The sequence below is a fragment of the Paramisgurnus dabryanus genome, chromosome 2, assembly GCF_030506205.2.
Source record: "Paramisgurnus dabryanus chromosome 2, PD_genome_1.1, whole genome shotgun sequence".
In the NCBI taxonomy this organism is placed as follows: Eukaryota; Metazoa; Chordata; class Actinopteri; order Cypriniformes; family Cobitidae; genus Paramisgurnus; species Paramisgurnus dabryanus.
The window spans coordinates 29256931-29282104 of record NC_133338.1 but is presented as its reverse complement, the minus strand read 5'-3'; the positions used below and the strand labels follow the sequence as shown (position 1 = coordinate 29282104).

Sequence of the window (25174 nt, the reverse complement as noted above, 5' to 3'; positions counted from 1 at the left end):
GAGTGGCTATATATGCGCATAACTATAGCAAAACATGCAAGTGGCAAAATATGCGTGTGGCAATATATGCACATAATTACAACAAAACATGCGAGTGGCAAAATTGGCAAGTGGCAGAATATGCGAATGGGGGAAGTTTGCGCGTTTCAAAATATGCAAGTGGCAAAAGTGGCAATATATGCGAGTAGCAAAATTTGTGAGTAGCAAAATATGCATATATTTTTGGCAAAATATTTGCATACATTTTTATAGTAAAATATGTGAGTGGCAAAGTTGCGAAAGGCAAAAAATGCGAAAATGTTTCCATTCGCACATTTGTGAGTGGCAAAACATGCGAGTGGCAAAATTGGCGAGTGGCAAAATATGAGAATGGCAAAAAAGGCGAGTGGGGTAAATTTGCGAGTGGCAAAATATGCGAGTGGCAATATATGCGCATAAATATAACAAATATGCAAGTGGCAAAATTGCCAAGTGGCAAAATATGAAAATGGCAAAATAGGCGAGTGGGGGAAATTTGTGAGTGGCAAAATGTGCGAGTGGCAATATATTTGCATATTTATAACAAAACATGCGAGTGGCAAAATTGGCGAGTGGCAAAATATGAGAATGGCAAAATAGGCGAGTGGGGGAAATTTGTGAGTGGCAAAATATGCGAGTGGAAATATATACGCATAATTATAGCAAAACTAGCGAGTGGCAAAATTGGCGAGTGGCAAAATATGCGCATAATTATAGCAAAATATGCTAGTGGCAAAATATGCGAGTGGCAATATATGCGCATAATTATAGCAAAACATGTGAGTGGGAAAATATGAGAATGGCAAAATAGGCGAGAGGGGAAAATTTGCGAGTGGAAATATATGCGAGTGGCAATATATGTGCATAATTTTGGCAAAATATGTGCATATTTTTAGTAAAATATGCGAGTGGCAAAGTTGCAAAAGGCAACATATGCGCATATTTTTCTATTTGCAAATTTGTGAGTGACAAAATATGCGAGTGGCAATATATGAGAATGGCAAAATAGGCGAGTGGGGAAAATTTGCGAGTGGCAATATGTGCGGTTGGCAATATATGCGCATAATTATAGCAAAATTTGCGAGTGGCAAAATTGGCGAGTGGCAGAATATGCAAATGGGGGAAGTTTGTGAGTGGCAAAATATGCAAGTGGCGAAAGTGGCAAAATATGCGAGTAGCAAAATTTAAGAATGCAAAATATACTAGTGGCAATATTTGAGAATGTAAAAATATGCGCATTATTTTGGAAAAATATTAGCATATTTTTGTAAAATATGCAAGTGTCAATGTTGCGAAAGGCAAAATATGTACATATTTTTCCATTCGCAAATTTGTGAGTGGCAAAATATGCGAGTGGCAAAATTTGCGAGTGGCAAAATATGAGAATGCCAAAATAGGCGAGTGGGTGAAATTTGCGAGTGGCAAAATATGCACGTATTTTCATGATAATAAAGAATATTTTAAATGATTTTGTTTAACAAGTTTTGCTTTATAAATGCATGTTATAAACGATTACGACTCATAATGATTTTAGATTGATAAGGACTTCCTACTGACCAAATACCGTAGTACACGCACAAGCTGTGCATGAAACACAGAATCGCAGCCTTGGGATTCAGAATCAATTTCAGACAGGAATTTTTAATGGGACACATGATTAAACATGCATTTTAGTCTGGGACTAGGATAAGCCCTGTCTGGGAAACAGTGTTGTATAAAGTACTAGAAAGCAATACTTGAGTAAAAGTACAAGTATTGTACTAGAAAAAGACTTTGGTAGAAGTGAAAGTTATCTTTTAAAATATTACTTAAGTAAAAGTCTTAAAGTATCTAATATATACTGTACTTAAGTATCAAAAGTAATTTTCTGATATTTAATGTACTTAAGTATTTGAAGTAAAAGTAAAAAGTTTTTTTTTTAAAGCAAACGGTTAGAACTTTGATTGTGAACTTTATTGTGGCTTTCTTATAGTAAAGCATATTCAGGGTTCCCATTATCTTCTTAATCTCAATCATCAAATAAAAATCTGTTTTTTCCAGGACTTTTCAGGCACAATTCTCTTAAATTCGAAGAGCAAACAACATATTTAGAGCTGACATCAAATAAAAAAGCTGAAATTTCACTTTTGTATGAACTTCAGGTAAAAATGAAAAAAAATAACTTATTTCTTTCAAAACATGAGCATATTTTTGAAAAAAGTGGAGTATCCCTTTAAGTTAGCTGCTCTACTAAGAAAAAATGCCAACTCGTTGTGTGGCAATGAAAGCACTGTGACTTTGATCAACAATGCAAACGTACATTCACAATGTATAACATTAGCACAACATTATCCTATAACCACTGAGTTTTGAGTTAATTAACATAAAAGGAAATCTCAAGTTTGACAAAACGTATGATGCTTTTGAAGACGTGAATACAGTCCTTGACACTTTCTTTCTAACCTGCCACTGATTAACATAGCAGCTTTTAATAAATATTTCTCAATCTAACATTAGCCTACCGGAGGGAATATTCGGCCGGCAGTTATGCTATAATGTTACCATACACAGTTAAGCGCGTTTCAGTTGAGAGTTCTCTGTGAATTAAATAAAATCAGCGGTGTAACGTTAACGTTGACGTTTATTAAACCATCACATTAGACAGATAATTATCTGATACGGCTTATGATAACTAATGTTGAATCACATTGACATTGTTGCTTTACTTAATAACTATTATTTTAACGTACCTTGATGTAATTCTTCAGGTTGGACGGGGAGTTTTTAAATGACAAAATGTAAGTGATTTTCGGTAGGCATAAGACGCGCTTTATTCGGTAATCGGGAATCTTTAATTCCAATGTACACAAACATTTCTTACAAATACGGCCATGGGTGTATAACGTTAGCTTTCTCACCCTGTTCATCGTCGGGGTGGTCGATTACGATAACGGGAGGTCCTCCGATAGGTGCTTTCATTGCAGTTACAGTTGTGCTTTCTCATCCTTTGACAACACTACGCTAAAATAGAGTGTGCGGAGCATGCGTAATGCAATTTAGAAGCACTGATTCGCCAAAACCTCCCTTATTGAGGTCGCACACATTTCTTCTGATTTTATTTTGTAGTAACGAGTAACGAATATGCTTAGTGGAAATATATCGGAGTAAAAGTTTACATTTTATCTAGAAAATGTAGTGGAGTAAAAGTGAAAGTTGACATAAATTTAAATAGCGAAGTAAAGTACAGAAACGTGACATTTCTACTTAAGTACAGTAACGAAGTATTTTTACTTCATTACATTACAACACTGCTGGGAAACCACCCCTTTATGTTTCAATTGAATAAATGTACCAATGCAAGCACTGAATTTGGTTTTGCCACAAACTTAAAACTTTCTACTGATATCAAAATTTTTTCTCTTCGACAAGAAATTTCCTGACTTTTTAATATCGCAAGATCTCGTGGCGGCGCACCCCTATAAACTTGCATATGCAATTACTTATGCATTGTCCAGGTCTGTCATCCACACACAAAACTGTTCTCACAATTTCTCTCACTTGTCTCTTCCAGTGCTCTTTGCTCCCACTGAGCTCAAAGTGAGAGCCAAAATGCATTCCCTCCTCGTCACATGGCAGCCACCACCCAATCACACACAGATCACCGGCTTTAAGCTTTCCTGGCGGGAGATGGATGGAGAGGAGTCGGCCAATGAGGAAAACCCTGTGATCAGTGAGAGGTTCCAGATGGGTCAACAGATCAAACTGAGGAAGAGGGTGAAACATTATGAGGTCACAGGCCTCTGTGAGTGATGAGCAGTAACTTTATTCATATACAGTACGCTTATGCATACACATACACATACACACACAAAAATCTTTTTAATTAAAGTACTTGTATAGCAGAGGAGCTTAGGGTTAATTGGCTTGATAGCTGTACAGTGATCTTCTGTTGCTGTCAGCAATTACAACAATTTGAGAAAAAACAGAAACCGGTGGCCCGGTGTTTTGGCTCGTGTCCCAGAACTATGGGATGCCAACACCTATTTACAGCAGTATTTCTTTTATGCTTTTCATAGCAAATCAGGTCAAATCAAATCTTATTACACTATATAGATGAGTGTAACAGTGGGTGATACTCATGTAATACAAACAGAATATACTCCATGCACACTGTACCAAGTATACAAATAAAAGAATTGTATGGCTTGGCAGGATGCACAATTCTTGCTTCTCATCTGCCTGTTTCTGTAAAGATGAGTTTGCACCAAAATATTACTGAATTTGAATACATGATCTTGGAAGTCAGAAAACAGGTGACCCATTTCCTTTTTTAATTTTAAAGCTAGTTAGCTTATTTATTGGGCATTTTAATAAAATCCTTTAAATGCTTTCAATTCTTAAATACATCTAATGACATAATATTATGTTTTTGTTTGGTTGTTTTAGCTCCTGATCGGCTATATGAGGTGAAGGTGTGGGCATTTAATAAACAGACTGAAGGGTATCCTGCTGTCTGGCAGGGCACAACAGAAAAGTTCACAGATCGAGGTGCGAGATTAGAGGGGAAATAAATTAAATAATACAGTATCTAAAGATTTTATAATACATGTATCAAAAGTGTAAACAATTTTGTGCGTGGTTTTCTTAGTGCGGACTCCAGAAGCTCTTCCGCCGCTGCCGCCCATCAGCGTCAGAGCCCGCGCGAACAGTTCCACCTCCATCTGGCTTCGCTGGGAAAAGCCGCGCTTTAGCAGCGTGCGCATCATCAACTATACTATACGCTGCAGCCCAGCAGGAATACGCAATGCATCGCTGGTCTCATACTATACCAGGTGTTATACTGTACATATACACAAACCATATGCTCATGTATGCACAAATTATGCAAAGTCAAAGTGACGGCACCATCCTGTTTCTCACATGCTCACTTGTTATTTCACTTCCTCCCTCTGTCGTTCACAAACCCATCTACCAAACAATAATTTTCCTTGATTTGTTCCAATCGAGAGGCGCTTCCTCCAAATTGAACTCTCATTTACTTATGTTTCCAGTGCTCTTTAGATTTGAAGATCTTTACAATAAGGTTTAATGCATTAGCTAACAATAAACAATATTTCTACAGTATTTATTAATCGTAGTTGAAGTTAATTTCAGCATTTGCTAATACATTTATAAAATCAAGCATTGTAACTGTTAACAATAGTTAATGTACCCATGAACTAACATGAATAATTGTATTGACATTAACAAGAATATTATATGTTGAAAAATTATATTGTTCATTGTTAGTTAAAGGGATAGTTAGGCCAAAAATGATATTAAACCCATGATTTACTCACCCCCAAGCTGTCCGAGTTGCGTATATCCATCGTTTTTCAGACAAACACATTTTCGGATATTTTAGAATATGTTTAAGATCTTTCAGTTGATTAAATGTAATGTTACGGGGTCCACGACCTTCAAGTCCAAAAAAGTGCGTCCATCCTTCACAAAATAAATCCAAACGGCTCCAGGATGATATACAAATGTCTTCTGAGGGTAATCCGTGCGGTGTTGTTGTAGAAATATCCATATTTAAAACTTTATTAACGAAAATAAATACCTTCTGGTAGCGCCGCCATCTTAGTCGCGTCCGCATTCAGGAGAGAGTATTAGCGTAGTGTACGCACTTTTCTTAGTGACGTATGACAAATTCGGAGGGCGGGGGGACAGAGCAACAGCAGAGTAACCTCCATAGGCTGCGTAAGCTCTCATCCTGAATGCGGACGCGACTAAGATGGCTGCGCTACTGGAAGGTAGTTTTTACGTTAATAAAGTTTTAAATATGGATATTTCTACAACAACATCGCACGGGTTACCCTCAGAAGACCTTTGTTTATCATCCTGGAGCCGTTTGGATTTATTTTGTGAAGGATGGACGCACTTTTTTTGGACTTGAAGGTCGTGGACTATGGGTGGACCCCGTAACATTACATTTAATCAACAGAAAGATCTAAAACATTTTCTAAAATATACGAAAATGTGTTCGTCTGAAAAACGATGGACATATGCAACTCGGACAGCTTGGGGGTGAGTAAATCATGGGTTTAATATCATTTTTGGCCGAACTATCCCTTTAATGCATTTACTAATGTTTATTAAAGGGATACTTCACCGATTTAGCATTCAGCTTTGTATCTGTAGAAACCCGGCAGTATTACTGAATGACCATGTTTCCCTCCCTCATTTCCCCCTGAGAGGAGAGATATCTGCATTTTGGTTCTGCAAAAAAGTCCTCCGATGATGTAATATGACGATTTTTGCATCATCGGAGGACTTTTTTGCAGAACCAAAATGCAGATATCTCTCCTCTCAGGGGGAAATGATGGAGGGAAACATGGTCATTCAGTAATACTGCCGGGTTTCTACAGATACAAAGCTGAATGCTAAATCGGTGAAGTATCCCTTTAATATGACCTTATTGTAAAGTGTTACCTCATGTTTTTATTTGTAAAATGCTTTTATACAAATTGACTTACAGTATTGTGCATTCGGGGTACACATTACTATGTGTTCCTTGGGTTTAAGCTAATATTTTTAAGCACAATAATATATTTGCCATTAAAAGCCTCCCAATAAATGTGTCTCTGTACTGTTTTCAGCACTTTTCAGGAGATTTTACTACGATCACTAAAACCTTTCACCAGCTATGAAATGGCTGTGCAGTCTAATGGAGTTGATATGAGTGGACCCTTCAGCAGCACAGTGGAAGAGTCCACACTTCAAGACAGTGAGTATACGGACGCTTTCAATGCTTTGATAAAACGCTTATGCGTTAAGAAGAACAATGCTATCTTGTGTCGGCTAATGTGTGAGAGTGAATCTCTGTTGTAGCGTGTATACAAACGTGATTGTCCTTAGGTTTGTCAATTGATAAATGTGCATATAGTGTGAGTCTACGAGAGTGAGTTTGTGTGTCTGTGTGTTTGTGTTAGGTTAACAGTTTGGGGTTTAATATGGAGAGTGTAAGAAGATAATTGGCTTTAATTAAAAGCCCAGATGGAGTTGCCCCTCTCGTTGGCCAAGAGTTTTTCAGTTTGTCAGTCAGTCTAGCCAAGTGATGGCAGGGAGGGCCATGTTGCCACAGCGATGGAGTGTCATCCTAACTGAGAGGAGCTTCATCTGCTATTTGGGGGAGTTAGGGGGGCCTGGACACTCTCTTAGTAGACCTCATATTATGCTGACAATGTGTCCTTAAAGGAATAAATATGAAAATTATTTTATAATTTGGTTACCCTCATGCCATCCTAATTATACACAAACAAATCGTTTTTTAATAAAATGGCATCATGTTATCTTTTTATATGAGGATAAATGAGGCAAAGATCCAAATAGCACATACATCCATCATTAAAATAATCCACAGGTCACCAGTGGGTTAATAAATGTCTTCTGAAGCGACACAAGAGAAAATGATTATTATTTTCAGATATGGTAGCAGGTTGATAACTTTGAATATCATTGGTTCTTGTATGTCTTATGTAACTGATAGTTAGCCAAAAGAACTAGTCCAAAAAAAATGTATGTATTGCATGTGACCTATGTGTGCTATATTTTATAGCTTGAAAATGAAGTTGTTATTTATTAGAAAAACCTTTACTGTATGTTCTTTGAAAGTAGTCCACTGATCTATATAAATGACTGGATTGCGCATAGAACGGTTAACGTAACAGCGTGAGGTGAAGCCAGCGCAGAGTTCGAGCGACCATCTTGGTATACCCAACCGGCAGAGGGCGTCATTGACTTTCATTCAAAATCATGATCTAAATTGTCCCCCCTTTACAGCGTATCAGTCACACAAGATAATTTTTAGGATATGTACACGCAAATTAATTGTTAATTCTGGTGTTATTTGCAATGTTTATGTTTATGTTCTGTTAATGACACGGTATAAATAAAGTTTTTTTTTGACATTCAGCTACAAGGTCAGCATTATTTCTCTAATTAAGTTTAGGTAACTTGTAAGTTTAGATAACATAATTACAAAACCACAAATTATTGCTTCCCCTTAGGTATAAAGCATGATTATTTAGTTTGTCATTAATACTAAATATGCTGCGGTTGACCGCTGATGATACTGTAATAAAGATGAATGTATAATAATTGATTAAAAAGCAAAATGTAACTTTCAGTAAATAACTATGTACATGCTTAGGACGTTTGTTTTGTAAAAATGTACAGGGTAACTTCACATATAAAAACGAAGACTGGTAAATTCATGTTTTAGCATTAAAATCTGATAACGTCCATTAATTTAATAGAACGTTTGGGTATACAAACATGGTGGCGCGGTGGCTTCACAAGTGTGACGTCATGTGCAATCCAGTCATTTATATAGATCAGTGGTGTAGTCAGAGCATTCTGAGATAATGAAAGAAGAATTATAAAGATGACCATTTGAAAATGAATGTATGTATATATATATATATATATATATAATGTTAATATAACGGCTTATTATGTTTCTCCTATCATTTTGGTGTTGTGTGTTTGTGATTATATAATGGGTCGTACTGGGTGTTTTTATCGTAGAACCGTCCTCTCCTCCTGTGGACATGCAGTTAAGTGCACTGGACTCATTCTCTGTTCTGGTTAGCTGGCGCCATCCACTGGAGCCAAATGGTATCATTTTGACTTACTGGATCCTCTACACTGGGAACATTAGCAATCCGGACCACCTGTGGAAAAATGTTACGCACGATGGTGAATCTGCAAACAGCAACTGAAACAACATATTCATGTTCATACAAGTGCTTTTGTATATTAGGATGCTCTCATTTTCTTGTTGGTCTCATCATTTTTTCCCCCTTTTTTAGGCTCTTTCACCAACGCCGAGGTCCAGGGCCTGTTGAGTGGCAGCCGTTATTATTTTAAGATGGGGGCCTGTACTGAAGTGGGAGTGGGACCATTTTCCCCTGTGAAGGATGTCTATACTCCGCCAAAGAAATACGGTGTGTATGTCAGTTTTCTGTGTATATGCCACTTGTGCCACTTGTGTACCAATTCAGGTGTCTCACTGTTTGGAATGCATCACAGTTATATGGTTACCGTAGGTTCTTGGAAAAGTAAAGCTCACATTAAGAACTGATTTGTTAATGTCACAAAATAACACACAAAATTATGTAAAATTACAGTATTATAATTTTGTTTAGTACTCATTTTGTAAAATAACTCAAACAAGAAATCATAGACAGTACTGTGCAAAAGTCTTAGGCCACCATCACCAGCTTTGTTGTTTAAGCAAAGTTTTAATGTCCATCCATATTTATTTTTCACTCTTTTTTAAGATACAAATTGAAAATACAGTAAATAACCTGTATGTCAACAAAATTAAAAACATAACAATTTCCAAAGTCTTCTAAGTATTTAGTGTGACCTCTCTTGGCAAGAAACACATCTTGATCTTTTTTGAGGAGACTGAAGTCATTCGATTAGAATTAGAAATTAGGATTTAATTTCATTTAGGTTTAAGAGATCCTGCAGCTTCCTGCTATTGCTCAAGTTTATCCTAAATACTTGACACTTCAGCTTATTACTTTTATACTGTTTTAATACTACATACATATTTTATGTATTTTCTGGTTGTATTCTAATAAAGAGACTGAGAAATAATTATATATGATCACTATACAATTGCAAAAACAACAAATCTAATGGTAGCAATAGCATGGTGGCCTACAGTAAGACTTTTGCACAGTACTGTATATATGTGAACAGTTCAAGGAAATTATATGATGTATAACTAAATGTCCTATTCCATTAAACTTTAAAATACTTTAGCCTAAATACTAGAATTTACAAAGATAATAAGAAAATTGCAGAAACATATCACTGCAGACTTTATTGTGTATCGCTTTAGTAATGCAGAACTTTTATTTATATTGCCAGTCAAGTTTCTGTGAAACTGTATAAGGTATCACAGGTGTGTGTTTTGTGTGTGTGCAAAGATTAAAAATTGTGTGTGTGTGTAAAGACTGCCATCTGCCCCTGCCCATCACTGACACTCAATTAATGGCACTCCCACTGGGAGTGTGAAGTGATTCAGTCCAGGCTCATACACACACACACACACACACACACACACACACACACACACACACACACACATGCTGTCTGAGGGAAGTTGGACTCGAGACGTATCTACACCCACAATATCGCTTCATTATTACTGTGTTACATTATTATTAATATGTATTATAGTGTAGTATATTTTATGCAGAATTACTATTAGCATTAGTTATGTATAATAATTACTTTTTCCACATCTCTTTCATTCTTTCCCTCTGTCTCTTGTAGAGCTGGATATCCATGCTGTGACTGGTATCATTGTTGGGGTGTGTCTTGGTCTTCTCTGCATCCTGCTCTGCATGTGTGTCAGTCTCCGCAATGGAAAAACAAGGTACAAGGCTTGTAGAGTAAAGCTTCTGATTCTTTAACAGCTCTGTTGATTGAAACGGGAGCAGTGTAGTATTAGTGGGGGCATTATTAAAAGATCTTAAAGATAAAGAACAACACTGCAGCAATTACAGCTCAAGCAGAAACTTATTTTCCCACAAGGGTTGCCTGCCTTCAATGACCGATAGGCTGAAATGAAAAAAAACATTGATGCCTTGTGAAATATATTCAAATGATGAAAGTTTCAAGGACCTTTTTGGATGTTGCTTCAATCTAGAATGAGACACGGGTGAATAACAGTGCTCAATCACACAGTGTGCGAGTGAGTGCGAGTCTGTCTGTAGCAGATGTAGCAGATGTGCGGTATTGAGCGCTGAATGACAGAGAGTCATGCCTGATTGCTCTCGTTCTATTAGAGCGCTCCAGGCTTAATGAACGGCAGTAGAGGCCGATTGAGTCTGTAGGGCTTTTGCACTTAGAGAAAGAGAGAACCGAACTCATTACACTTTCTTCTGACAATTGTGGTCAACCGCAGCGATTACGGGTAACAGAATGAATATGTGGGTCCATTATATACACATGACCTTTACGTTTTAAGCCTTTCATGAAAGTATACATTGACATTAATATGGGAAGATCAGACAAGCTGTGTGAAGCCGGGTTAATATACACTCGTCAGATTGGGGAGATGCTACCGGCTGTGAATGTATTTAAATGGAAAGGACATAAAGGGCACTTGCTATTCAGACTACTAGACACATTGTGCTTTTTCATTGTGAGTATTCTAGTTTCAATGGATGGGGTATTTTGACCGCCTCTTCATTTATGGATTTACATTTATATTTATACATTTGGCAGACACTTTTATCCAAAGCAACCTACAGAGCATTAAAAGTTATACATTTTTACCTACAGTATATGACCTTTTGCACTCCTGCTCTACCACTGAGCTATACAGGAGCTATTTTTGGGGTTCAAAAGAAAGCAAAAGCATTATAAAAAAAACTCCACATATATTTCAAGCGTACTGGATGTATACCAGTAGCCTGGCTCCGCCCTCCTACGTGCCTCCGCTTATTTTTAATTTCGCTTCAGCAGTACGTCTGGGATGGCTCTATAGAGTTTCGTTTTCTCCTGCAAAAATCTGCAGGACCAATCAGCGAACAGATGTGGGTTGCTAAGAACGATGACGTTGAGGTTGTGTGTCAGTTTGAGTTGTAGTTCAGTAATGGCAGCGGAGAAAGACGTGAGACAAGCTATTCGGTCCGTTGTTGCAAAACTGCAGAATATACACAAGTTAAAGCCGGAGCAAGAACCAGGTTTGCTAACTTTTGTTTGTCTGATTATTCTGACTTGTTGTTTCCAGACGGTTTCGGTGCATGATATACGTCACGACCACATGTTAGCGATTGGCAGATCCTGAGTGACTCTGGGCAGATCCAATAGTTTTAAACTTCAACAATGGACCCTCCTTAACGGAAGTAATGCTTTCCAATGGAGCCTGGCCAGACTCTCTGTACAAATGAAATGAATGTACGAGAGTCTACCAGGCTAGCATACCAGAGGGTTTGGTGAAAAACAAATTAAAACATAATCCACAGGGTCTTCACGAAATCCTTGACAGTTTGTGAATCTGGGGGAAAAATTGAAGGCCCTGGGAAGTTTTTGAAAGTACATACATAGGTACAGGTCATTGAAAGTGCTTGAATCTATTTTATGCAAGAAGAAAAAATCCATGTTATTCCCTGTGTAGTGTATCATAAAAATTCTAGACTTTTTAAGCACACATGCTAAAATGTTTGCTTTAAATGTTTATATTTTCTGTATGCGAATGTTTATTCATACCAAAATGCTTTTTTGCATAGTTGTGTTTGGCACATAAAAACATCTTGGGTTACGTATGTAACTGTTGTTCCCTGAGAAGGGAACGAGACGCTGCATCTCTCTTTCCATACTTCCTGCGTCCCTGTAACTTCGTCTTTGGCAATATTTCAGATAGCGATATCCTTCCTGGCTTCCGTGTCGTTAAGCTTCACCATGGGTTAAATTTGATATACACATTCAGACGCACTCACCCCTGGAGGCGCCCCAAGTGTCACCGCAGTGACGCAGCGCGAGTTCCCTCAAAAGGGAACTGTAACAATGTATCTTAAAAGGTAACACGATGTAACCTTGCTCTCAATTGAAATGTGTCCCCACATTTAGTCCTTGAATTTGAGGGTATTGGACCTGGAAGTCCTTGAAAGGTCCTTGAATTTGAAGTTAACTAAGGTGTGGGAACCTTGAATCCATTACTTTTAAAAATTCTTGGCCTGCTTCTTGACATGCTCTGCGTTTTGTTTCTGAAGAAACAAAGAAACCCATCAGGTGTTTGAATAAAATGAGGGTGAGATTTATAAATATTTAAAAATTGGAAGTGTCAACACATCAGTACTTAAAATAAACCTTATCATCTGCTAGTGTGGACACTATCATATTAAGAAAACACACAACCTATATAGTGTTCAATAATCTTTCTCTTTGTGACTATTAGGGATGTGTCTGGTGTACTCGACTCCGGTTCTTTAAGCCCTCATTACAGAAGAGGGACCCGGGGCTCGGTTCCTGCTGCCACACCCGACTGCAGTGACTGCCATGAGTTGGAAACACTCATGCCGCCTAGTGCGCAAGACCCCACCAGATCTGTCACAGAGCCCAGCGAGGAGCAGAGGCTCATGGGAGAGGCTGGCGATGGCCCTCCAGATTCTAAGGTAAGTGTTAAAAATGTACAGTAGGTATTTTCAATTTGGCTAGAATCTATATTATTCATTGGGCTTGTGTTTTTTTTAATAAGGACATTCTTGTTGATGCTAAAAAGCATCTTTACTATGACCAGTAAATTACTTCTACTTCAGTGGTTCTTAACCCTTTCCCTGCCATTGATGAGATATCTCATTAATTAAGAGAGAACATTTGCATAAACAAACATGTTCTTAATTATTTTTTATGTTAATCTGTAAAACAGCGATTAATTTATAAAAAAAGCAAAAAAATAGTTTACTAATTTTAAACTCTATGTATTTTTTGATAATTGTTCTGAATATGATCTCTAACAAAATTCCTTCACAAAAATTCAATTATTTCAGCTTTTTGCTAAAAAAAATATTTTGTAAGAAAAATACCCACATTTCAGAGTTTATAAGCAGAGAAAAAAATATACATTGGATGAAAGTATTTGTTTATTGTTTGTTTAAAAGCAGAGGGTCTGTTCTTTCATTTGATATATTTGTATGTTTATATATTTTTAATAGAAAATTTTCCTGGAAGGCATTTTGTGAAACTTTTGTGAAAATCACAAAAAATCAGGGTTCCCACAAGTCCTTGAAATCCTTGACAGTTTGTGAATCTGGGAAAAAAAATTCAAGGTCTTGGGCAGTTTGTAAAAATATACATAGATACAGGTCATTGAAAGTGCTTGAATCTATTTTATGCAAGAAGTTTTCAGGGAAAAAATTTGATATTATTCCCTGTGTAGTGTAGGATAATATCATCAAAATTTAAGACTTTTTAAGCACACATGCTAAACTGTTCGCTTTAAATGCTTATATCTTCTGTATGCGATTGTTGATTCATACCAAAATCTTTTTTTGCATAGTTGTGTTTGACACATGAAAATGCTTTAGGTTACGTATGTAACTGTTGTTCCCTGAGAAGGGAACGAGGCGCTGCTTCTCCCCTGCCATACTTCCTGCGTCATTGTAACGCCGTCTTTGGCAATATTTCAGATAGCGATATACAGTACTTCCTGGTTCCCATGTCACCCTATCTTTGTCGTTAAGCCTCACCATTGGTTGAATTTGATATACACATTCAGACGCACTTACCCCTGGAGGCGTCCACAAAGTGTCACCGCAGTGACGCGGTGCGAGTTCCCTCAAAAGGAAACTGTAACAATGTATCTTAAAAGGTAACACAATGTAACCTTGCTCTCTCTTGAAATGTGTCACCACATTTAGTCCTTGAATTTGAGGGTATGGGACCTGGAAGTCCTTGAAAGGTCCTTGGACTTAAAGTTAATAAAGGTGTGGGAATCCTAAAAATGCTGGCGGGCAACTTTTCAAAAAAGGTTGGGGGGGAATGAGTTAAAAAACATTGTTACGTACATAAATATGCTTTTTATCTGCTTTCAACCCCAGCCAGCTTGGAATGGATCCGTGAGTCGGAACTGGGCAAACCGGATCACAAGATACAGAGATACCATAACTGAGGATTCTTCTGCTCTCATCAACAGAGCTCTAGAAGTACCAACATCAGAAAACAGTAAGGTGAGATAAAGAAATATACAGTACATAGATTACTGTTTGTGTTAGATGCTTTGTGTGAGATTGAAGAGACACATAATATATTTGGCATCGATGTCTGGCTGAAATACTTAATATCTTTGAACATCTGCTGGTGTGCACTCCGAAATGTGTGTGAGTGGGGGATGGAGCTGATAGATTGTCCCTCATGTGCACAGGAAATATAGACAGTAATTATCATTAAGCAGTCAGTGGGGATGACACACAGCTAATTAGTATGTGACACTTAAGATGAAAGGCGGAAGTGTGCATACTATTTACCAATTACTGTCCGACTCAAAGGTCTACAGCTATATGAGCAGCAAAAAATAACATCACACCTTTTGCCATTTTGCCTTCTCACCTCATTTTAACATTGATTTATTCCTCTGTTGACATTTTTAAAAAAAACATTGTTTTTCCAATTCCTATAATTCAAACCCTCATAAAGTAGGAGTGAATATGCAAAACTATAGTGAATAATCACCTACTGTATGAAATGTGCTCTGTTCAAAGTCATTAACATTTAAGCTTGTGCCATCCCCACAATGTCCAATTTTCATCCCCAGACTTTTGTGTTTCACATTTAAAATATATGTATAATTATATATAAAGATGTATTTAATAACAATTTTAAGAAATGTGATCATTATAAATATGAATAAAATAATAAAATCAGGCTCCAGCAAACTCCTCACGGTCCTTAATAGGGCAAGAAATGTAGAGGAGGGATAGTAAATATTTTTAATAAATCATGGAAAACTATTCAGAAGTCTGAAGATGCAGTTTTGGAGTGCATTAGTATTACTTGAACTGCATTAGATGTATGTTTATGGCCAAAATAGTTGCTTATTTAACAATCAGGAAGAGCTTTTATGAAGTTAGAGGAGGATTTAGACCCTTTGAAATGTGTTATCTTGTGATGTCCTGTATTTACAGAGTGGGCATGATGACATGCTGTATTCCCTCAGCATGAACCAGGTGGAGGCTGAAGTTATCGTGCACTCACAGCTGTCTAACACAACAGTTGACCAGGGTCCACAAAGCGACATGGAGCTCCATCCCAAGTCTCCATCTTCCCAGCACCCTTCTCCTGGAGAGAAGGCAACTCCGTCATCCCCTCGCCAGCGGCACGGCACCCCCCCTCCGCTCTGTGCTCACAGCGAGGACATCCGCGAAACTCAATCTTCATCTCCAATACCCAGCACGCACATCTCTGAGGTACTGTCCAATCACAATGGACCATATGACAGTGGGCTCAGCCAGCCACCAGTGGGCGGTGCCAAAAACCAAGGAGTGGGGCTTACTAATGGGTTCCACTCGCCAAAACCCCTTCGGCTGAAGGCAGAAACTCTGGAGAATGGGGCCCACAGACTGTGCCCGGCGGGGAAGGTCATGCCCACACCGGGTCTCCCCCCTTCCCCCTCATCTTTCGCCGGTTCTGGCTTTGTCCGTTCTACCTCGGGGGCACATAGCTACGTGTACCCCTAAGCTGGAAGGAAGAGATTTAAAAAAAGACTGCATTCCCAATATTCTGGGAGAGGGTCAGAGGAGGAGACTTCAACTATGCTGGAGAAATTTATGTTTTCTCGTAGCCTCCTCTCTTGGCTCAATTTTACTAAAACCTTTTGGTTCCATTATTTTATATGTATGTACATACAGAATATTTTTTTAGCACTAGTATCCATAGATATGCATTTTATGGCATATCTGTGGCACACTTTAATCCCTCTTTTCCTGCATGTACAGAATATGAAGGAATGGTATATGTTTACATGCATACGAGTGTTTGAGTCAAAGGATCCTGAGGAGACTGCAGTGCTGGGATCAGCTGTGGAGAACTCGTTCACGGTTGAACGTAATGGATTGATTGGAGAATAGCACTATCAGTGCTAGCAGGTGTAAACCCATTCTGTCAGAGAGAACCCATTACCCTGCCACAAAAAACACCTCCTGCTGTCTCAGGGTCACCGCCCTCCCCCTCACCTACCCAAACACAAACATACACAGGTCTGTGCTTCAAAAACAGCTCTTCCAAAAAATACCACTGCATGTATACTGAACCTAAATACAACACAAAAACACATTCCCTGACTGGAGCTCAAGTCTCAGGAGTTTAAAATTTAAGGTGCATTTATCAAGGTCTATGTGAATATATATACTGTATATATATATACATTCAGAAGACGTGTTGAAATGAGGAAACCCGTAGACATTTTCTATAATTTCGACTGTGTGTACTTTTAAAACGGACGTCACGCTGATTCATGCTCCGAGTTTCTCTCAGTCAACAGCACTACCTCATTTCCTCACAGGATTATTCTTTCTGTGTGATTTTAATGAGTTTCATGAAGAAGGCGACTTCTTAAATCCGGTTTATGAACCGTCTAATTCATAGCCTTTGATAACAGCAGACTGTACTGCCTTTCTCACCTTGTGTCTGTATTCTTCTGTAACTGTTACTGAAACTTTTGTCTCTGGTTATTAGCCTGTGCGCAGGCATGCTGTCGTCAGCTTGTTCAGTTCATGCTATTCTTGCTAACATGGCTTGTTCGCAACGATTTTGCAATATACTCTTCAGCTAAAAGGGATATAAACAGGATGAAAGGCTAACCACATGATTGAACCTGAGACCTCAGCATTTGTGTCCATAAGATCTACCTGTTGACTCGCCAGTCATCTCTTTCTCTCAGGGAGCTCTTTGCAGGGAGTCCGAGAACATTAGGAAACAGTCAAACTAGGAAATAAGCCTCCATTTCTCAGACAGGTTTTACCACTTGTAATAATTTGTTTTATTGCCAAATGCATTGGGTTCATTTGGAAATGTACATACATAACTTGAGTCCTCCATGCAGAAATCATGCTGCTGAGAGCAGGGTCTGTATCTGTATCGCGCTTCCTTTATATGCATTATTTAAAGTTTCTTTTAAGGAAAGTACGTATGTATTTTATGTTAATATGAAATTAATTTTACACAATCAAAAAAAAGTTATCATTTCAGCTGATTTTTTTAATATTATTTCAATAGCAAACATCAATGAATAGTGAGTTGGTGCTAGAACAACACCAGGTTCTTTTAAGATGATCTTTAAAACATTCCAGCTTTGTATGTACAGCAGGCCAAACTCAGGGCTGTTCATTTAGTTAAAGATGGTGAATGTTTCAATTACTAAGACTACTTTCATTCAAATGTATTTCACACAGCATCAGTTGTAACTCATTGCTGGGTCTGTATTGATAAACTGTATGTGGCCAGTCAACAGTTCATCCTTGCTCTGTAGCTTCCTGTAAAGTCGATGCATTTTACTGCGATTATAACGTAGCTGATTGTTACACCTCCTACCAGATCAGTATGTTTGTTGTACAGTTAAACTGTAGAAATGCAACGAGAAAACATAAAGCTTTTTCTCACAAATGCAATGATGCTTGTGCAAGTTTGTCTCAGACATGTACTGTACTGTATGCAGTCTACATGTTTGTGCGGTTGTCAAACAGTCCTAGCTTTGCTCGAGTCTTATGCCAAATACCTACAAAATTACATCAGATTGTATTGTTGAGCCTATACCTGTAGCACACCTACAGCATTGGGAATGTGTGGGGAAATTTGACTTATTTTTTAGACAATGGAATTGGAATAATGGGTTAGCTATGTGCTGTCACTCTTAAAGGGACACTACACTTTTTTTGAAAATAGGCTCATTTTCCAGCTCCCCTAGAGTTTTGGAATCCATTCAGCCGATCTCCGGGTCTGGCACTACCACTTTAAGCATAGCTTAGTATAATCCATTGAATCCGATTAGACCATTAGCATTACGCTCAAAAATGATAATCATGATATCATTGCGCGCAAGGATACTACGCAGCACCCAGGGGACTATTTTCGGCCACTGCGTAATATTATTGCGCCTTCTGCAGCCATGTTACGGCAGCAAAGTCCTTGATTATTACGCCACAATGAGAGTATAGTTCCTAGCCATATCGGCCTAGAAAATCAACATTTTTAATTTTCCGTCGGTCTAAGGACACGATGTAACTACAGAAGAGTCAAAATAGGTAAAAATGGTCCCTAAGTCATTCGGCATCACTGAATCCATTGAATTACATAAATACAGGAGCAGCATAGAGCAGACTCTCGCGGCTGTAAACAGTAATGGTTTCTCTTGATTCAACTAATTTTGACGTATAAGTCGCATCTCACTAAAGTTCCAGGACCTGCCAAACTATAAAAAAGTGTGAAAAAGTCCGGAAAATACAGTTTGTTAAAAGTGGTACCGGCAGATCCGGAGATCGGATTAATTGATTCCAAAAAGGTAAAAATCTAATGTTTCACTCTAGGGGAGCTGGAAAATTAGTGTACCTTTAAATATGCATATTTTCCCCAGAATCAACATATTCAAGTTTAAATTAAAATACCTCATTTGCTGCTTGTTATTTTAATCACAGTCAACACTGCACACAAAGTCACATGTTGAAAAAATTCAGTAATTTTGATCATAATTTGTAGAAAACCATAAAGACCAGTATGATCTCGTATTCTGATCCTGACTGGTTAGTGGTGGTTTTGTGCTGGTTAAGCTGGTGGACCGGTAATGCCTACTGAAGCTGGTGGTGCTGGTCCACGAGCAAGGGTTTTTAGTAAGCCAGTTAACCAATAAAACCTAGCTGGTTATTTTAAATCTGGTGGATATTCCAGCACACCAGAAAACTATGCTAGGAAGAACCAGCATTCGAATAGAAACACATGCTGGTCTTTTTCAGTATGGTTTTACCTCATTTTCAATTCCTGCTTCAGGCAGGATTCATATTGTATTCAAGATGCTATTATCAGAGCTGAGAAAAGCATTTGTGTTTATCTGGTAAGCCTGTGGGATATGTGTTGTGTTTACTAGAGATGGATAATATCAGACTGAGTTTTTATCAGCTAGGTTAAGGCTGATCACAGGGCTCTCCTGTCAAAGCCCTGCTGCTCATAACAGACCCTCGATAATACAGGGCCATATCTCTACTGTGCATTGGATTGGTGCTTATTGCTCAGGTGTATTTGTATGAAAACATCATAGGCAAATGCCAGCTGGCTCTGATGTAAGGAAAGATGACACCTCACATGTGCTCCTGAAGGCTCTTGATGGGGGAAAGCAACAAACAGTTAAACTGGTGCGCAGATATGTTTTCTTTTTGTTTTAAAGTGTTTTGTGGTGACCTTTCTAGTCTGGTATGAGCGCCAACCAGTAGGCCTGTGTTTTTCAGATATTCTCAGCACACATACTTTGGACACATCAGTGTAACACCAGCAGCTGTACTGAATGGGCTTTGATTTTACTGTAGTAAATCTGAGAGACACCAGTCTAAATACATACAAAACAACACTAACTCAGCATAACACATTTTTGTCTGCAAAATGAGCTTCTTATGACTTTTTTTGTAAAATCAATTGTATGTTTTAGAAAGTATTTGGTTTAAGACACGCGTAAAGAAACTGGTAAAAGTGTTCATTAATCATTTACTGTCCATTCACATTTTGGGAGATATTGTATGTAAACCCAATTATAAACCGTATGTGGATCTGCAGATGTCAGTTCTTTCATTGTTACATAATTGGCCATTATGTGTCTTCATAGACAGAATATTTAAGAAATGCTCAGTTTACTTACTTATATTGGATTTAATCCTTTAAAATCGAGACTTTTCCCTTCATAAATAATCGATTAAGCGATGAAATTATTATTATATACATAAGCTGAGGATAGAGTCTGTTGGAGTTTGTCAGATGGATGGATGCAGAGAAAGATGATGATATAGTGTTTATATTCTTCCTCAGTTGCTTTGTCTGTTTGTGAAGTTTGCAGCAACAAACTCTCTGCAAATTTTACTATGTAAATAAACATCTTAATAAAAAGTGCTTGTCTCATCCTTTATGTCAAAGTGGCTGCATAGCTTCCAAATTATATTTTGAATTGTGAGTTCAATCATGCAACAATGTAATATAAGATTTACTTTTAAAGATGTAACATTTGTGATCATGTTATGATATGTTGTAACATACCATGCACTTAAAAAGCAAGATAAGGTAAGTGAGATGTTGTTATGTAAACATCAGCTATAAAAAATAATACATTCAAATAATATGTTACATATACTTTATCTGCAATTCATAATAACCACTGTCACACCTTATTCAATATTATTCTGAACAGATGTCACCAATAGATGTCACTCTTTCACCGGCGTTGCACTTCTTTTATCTACATTTTTCTTTGAATTTAATCTCTTATTTTTCCTAATATCACGACTGTAAATTAACAGACATATATATTATATTATTCTTGTTAATATTTTGTTTTGTTGATATTAAGAATCTTGCACCTGTTACCATCTCTACCTTTCATTTGAGCTTCCAGTAAACGCATAAATTATATGTTCCTGTTTGAAAGACTTTTAGACATTAACATTAATTATAACATTTATTTATTTATCCAAGTTTCAAATTTATTTTTCCTATGCACTTGAAACTTGGATAAATAAATACATTTTATATTTATTTTTCATGTCTAAACAAAGACTTTCAAATACGCACGTGTTCTGTACAGTATGCATTTTCTGAAAAAGCAGAAAACATATATGCTCTTACAGATTAAAAATGATAAAATATATATATTATGAGCAAAGCAAACGGAATCGGTGCTCGCTCTCTGTTTAGAGATTGCTTCTTTTGTTCTTGAGAGAGCGAGAGAGAGAGAGAGAGCGAGAGAGCGAGCGAGCTGTGTGATGATCGCAGTAAGGTGGATGAGCGCGTGTGCTGGTCGCAAGGAGGATAGAGTGGGGCGCGTGATGCTGCTGACACATTTCTGAAAGATGTGCAAAATGGCGCAAGTGTGCTGGAGTGCAGAAAGCCAGAGACTGTAGTTTGGATAAATATAAGCTGAACACTGCTTCCCTGTCTCTCTCGCTTCACGTTCTTCTTTGCATCTCGACTGAATTTCAATGTGATTAAATGGCTACCCGACGGCGCCCCCAGTCTCCAAGCTTATTCGCAATACTACTGCTCGCTTTTGTCGGTAAGTGTGTGATTTTCTCACGGTACCGGGTCAGTAACAGAGCTGGATCCCAGTGTTTCATTGACCGTGAACTTGGCACCGTTATTATTGTCGGTTGGACTGTTTGTAGTGATTGTCAGTTGCACTGTTTGTAGTGATTTAAGTGGGTGTGTTGCCTGTATATACTGTAACAATTGATTTGTGGAAACCGCTTTACACTCTTTTGCTTACGAGATATGATTTAATGCTGTTTAACAGACATAGGCTATTTAAGTGTGAAGTTGACATGTGCTAAGACATGGTTAACAATGCATGTTGGATGTGAAATATAACAATGAAATGCTAGTCACATTTCACTGGAAACTAATGTAAGTGAATAATATCGAAGTAGAGCCGTACGTTGGTTTGGTGTATGAGGAAGATTAGATGTAATTTTTGATGTGTAATTATCGTGGATTGTAATGTGCAGATTCAGTCAAGACTTAAGATTGTTTAAAAATCTTTGAAAAGTGTTTATACTTTATAAGAGAGGGAATGATACCTGTGTAGGTATAGTACAGGTACTGTATGTGCTTGGCTTTGCCTCAGTCAGATTTTTTTATCTCTAAATCTCTCAAGATTTATAATGGACTGTACGCCTTGAATGGTTATTTTAAGAGATTTAACATAGGCTACAGATATACAACACTGAAAAGTCTAAAGGTCAACGCTTACATTCACAGAATGTAGTTGTTTTTTTACATAAAGCTGTTTGTTTTTAGTAAGGGTTTAAATTGGTAACTGTGAAAAGTCAACTGTTGTATTAAAAAAATGTAAGTGTCTTAAGTGCAGTTCCTTGAATCATTTTCGAAACTAAAAGCACTTGTGTCCACTGAACCCAGAACTTATTCTATTATTCACAGGCAGCAGGAGCTCAATTGACTCTCCTGTTTCATGTATCCATTGTAGTGAATACATGTGTGCATTGATCTAAAGTCTGCTTTTACCATAAAGGTTGCATGTAAATCTGTCATTTTCTCTTAAATTTCCCTGCTTCCTTTGTTCTTTTGTGATTGTTAGTTTGTGTGTGAACGCACGACTTGTTGTCTTGGGGTAGAGGGCAGCAAATGCGCATGCGTAGCTTATATACGAGCACAACATCTATGTAATCAGGATATTGCTTAGTATTCATAAAGCTCATTTCAGTTTGATCATTATATGCTGACTACGTCCATGTTGAGGTAATGTGTTAGAATTATTGGCATATACTGAGTTTGACTTCATCAAAAAGTCCAAACATTGTTGGGTGTTATTTCAGAGCTGTCAGTCAGGGCGGCACTTGCAAGAGGTTAAAAGATGTTGCAGTGTTACATTTACAATGTATAATTACTCTAAACATATTTTATCTTTTCAGGTCTGTAACTTTTGCAATGCTGCAGATATTTAAAGTATATTATAGACATACATATATACATACCATTTGAATTGGTCTTTGTTTCAGGTAACTGGTGTAAGCTGTGTTTTATTTTGTGTGGTTCTTGAATAATTGACTCTGAGGTTGTGAGATAATGCAGAACACAAATGAAAGTCCTTTCCCAAAGAGAAAGCTGGCGAGAAGTGTGTTATTTTGCCCACATTCTCATGTAGCGGTGAAGGCCACAACACTGCAGCCACAGGCTGTGTGTATGTGAAGTTCAAATAGAAGGCTATAAATGAATAATTTATATTGTTGAATTCCTTTGAATAATCTGCAGAAATGGCCAGTGTAAATTCCTTCACTGTAGGAATCCTTTCACTGTGCCTTGATGGAGCAATAAGAGCTTTAATTGAAAAATTCTTTGCACATCAAACAGCTGTTCCAGCAATCTGCTCCGATTTCATAGTGATGGTGGTTTCAAGGTCAGTCTACAAAGTGTCACTTTGCTTTTTCCCTATTTGCTCTTTTACTACCAAAATTTTTTTGTAAATCTTGATTAAATAAACCAGCTCATTCTGTATGACAGCATGTTTTAGTGCTTTGTGAAAAGTTGACTTGCAGTGGGTGTCGAATCCTGTCACACTAAAAGCCCAGGAGAACAAAATGCACAAATAAGGGGAGGTGTCAAAAGTTCCACATTTTACAAACTAAAAGCAAAAGCAAAGTAGACTAGTAAATCCAGGCGATAAACTGGTAAATATAAATTGTTGTTGATTAGTCAAATATTGTTGATTTAGTTGATTAGTCAAATATTGTTGATTTAGTTGATTAGTCAAATATATAATTGATTTACATAGAGCTGGACTATATGGCAAATATTTCTATCGACGTCATACTTCTAAATTCGGTCTGATATGGTATAAATCCGATAATGGTATGAATGTTAAAAAAAACTTGGGATAAACTGCAAAAAATGCCCACAACAAAAGTTTGTTAGCTTTTAGCCTAGCCCCATTCTGATCCAAACAGGGATGAGGTATGCACCGAAATGAAAATTCTTGGCCGAAACCAAAACCGAGGAAACCAAGGCCGAAAAACCGAAACCAAAACACTGAAATAAATTATTATGCCAATTATTAGTACAAATGCATTTATGGCAATCACTGTGTACTAACTTTACTAGGGGTGTGTGACAGATCACAAAACTCACGGTTCAGATCACATTACAGTTTTTGAGGCACGGATCGGATTATTTTTCAGATCAGCATAAAGGGGGTGGGAATAACAAATAAAGAAATTACAAACATTTATAAAAAAATAACAAAGCTGCACATTAATAAGGGCTAACATTAGCATTAGGTACAGAAATCGAATTAAATGAGTCATAACACTGTCTTTATTGTATAAATTAAATATATTATTATTTTTAGAGCTATTTGTCTCTTTGTTAGACTTAAGTAGGTTAATTGAGGTTACTGTCTCTTTAAATAAGCAGAGACTGGTTTATGACTGTAATCTTTACATACACTTAAGACATAAACAAATGTTTTTATTAGAAAAAGAATACTTTGGAGATAATTTTGTTTATATGTGCCCTGTCAATAACAGAAAGATTTTACGTTCGCTTGTTTGCGTCTCACTCTTGTGTGCACTCTTGAGGGCACTTAAACGCACGTGCACACAGAGAACAAAGGCGAATCCCAAACAGCGCAGCATAAAAATGTTACGTTGTTTATCATTGCTTTATTCGGCACATGTATGTTAATGGACTATACAGTATGAGACACATTTGCGCGACTCTCTCTAAAGTTTACACATCAAGAGTTCTGATCTTTGAAGGGCTTACTCACTGTGATGATCACGTCTGGACCGGACACAACCGCATGTGCCTCTCTGTGCGTACTTTAGCGCCTTTTTGCGGTTAAATACATCCACGCCTCATACATGTTGCTTCAGACAAGCACGTGCAGGTCGCGGTTTCTGTTTGCTTCATC

The 25174-nt window shown here is 37.5% G+C and overlaps 2 protein-coding genes across 2 annotated transcripts in view; both read left to right on the top strand.

Annotated features, from left to right (window-relative positions):
- igdcc4 (immunoglobulin superfamily, DCC subclass, member 4) overlaps positions 1 to 18627 on the top strand; it is a 154370-nt gene extending 135743 nt beyond the window's left edge. The window contains exons 11-20 of the mRNA XM_065267762.2: positions 3569 to 3799; positions 4444 to 4545; positions 4646 to 4829; positions 6639 to 6766; positions 8569 to 8739; positions 8853 to 8987; positions 10333 to 10435; positions 12965 to 13181; positions 14607 to 14735; positions 15690 to 18627. Of these exons, the coding sequence (XP_065123834.1) occupies positions 3569 to 3799; positions 4444 to 4545; positions 4646 to 4829; positions 6639 to 6766; positions 8569 to 8739; positions 8853 to 8987; positions 10333 to 10435; positions 12965 to 13181; positions 14607 to 14735; positions 15690 to 16241 (1952 nt within the window). The 3' untranslated portion in view covers positions 16242 to 18627. The remainder of the gene's footprint in view (positions 1 to 3568; positions 3800 to 4443; positions 4546 to 4645; positions 4830 to 6638; positions 6767 to 8568; positions 8740 to 8852; positions 8988 to 10332; positions 10436 to 12964; positions 13182 to 14606; positions 14736 to 15689) is intronic.
- Positions 18628 to 21562: 2935 nt separating this feature from the next.
- igdcc3 (immunoglobulin superfamily, DCC subclass, member 3) overlaps positions 21563 to 25174 on the top strand; it is a 90466-nt gene continuing 86854 nt past the window's right edge. Inside the window, exon 1 of the mRNA XM_065267855.2 lies at positions 21563 to 21805. Coding sequence (XP_065123927.1) covers positions 21742 to 21805 — 64 coding nt within the window. The 5' untranslated portion in view covers positions 21563 to 21741. The remainder of the gene's footprint in view (positions 21806 to 25174) is intronic.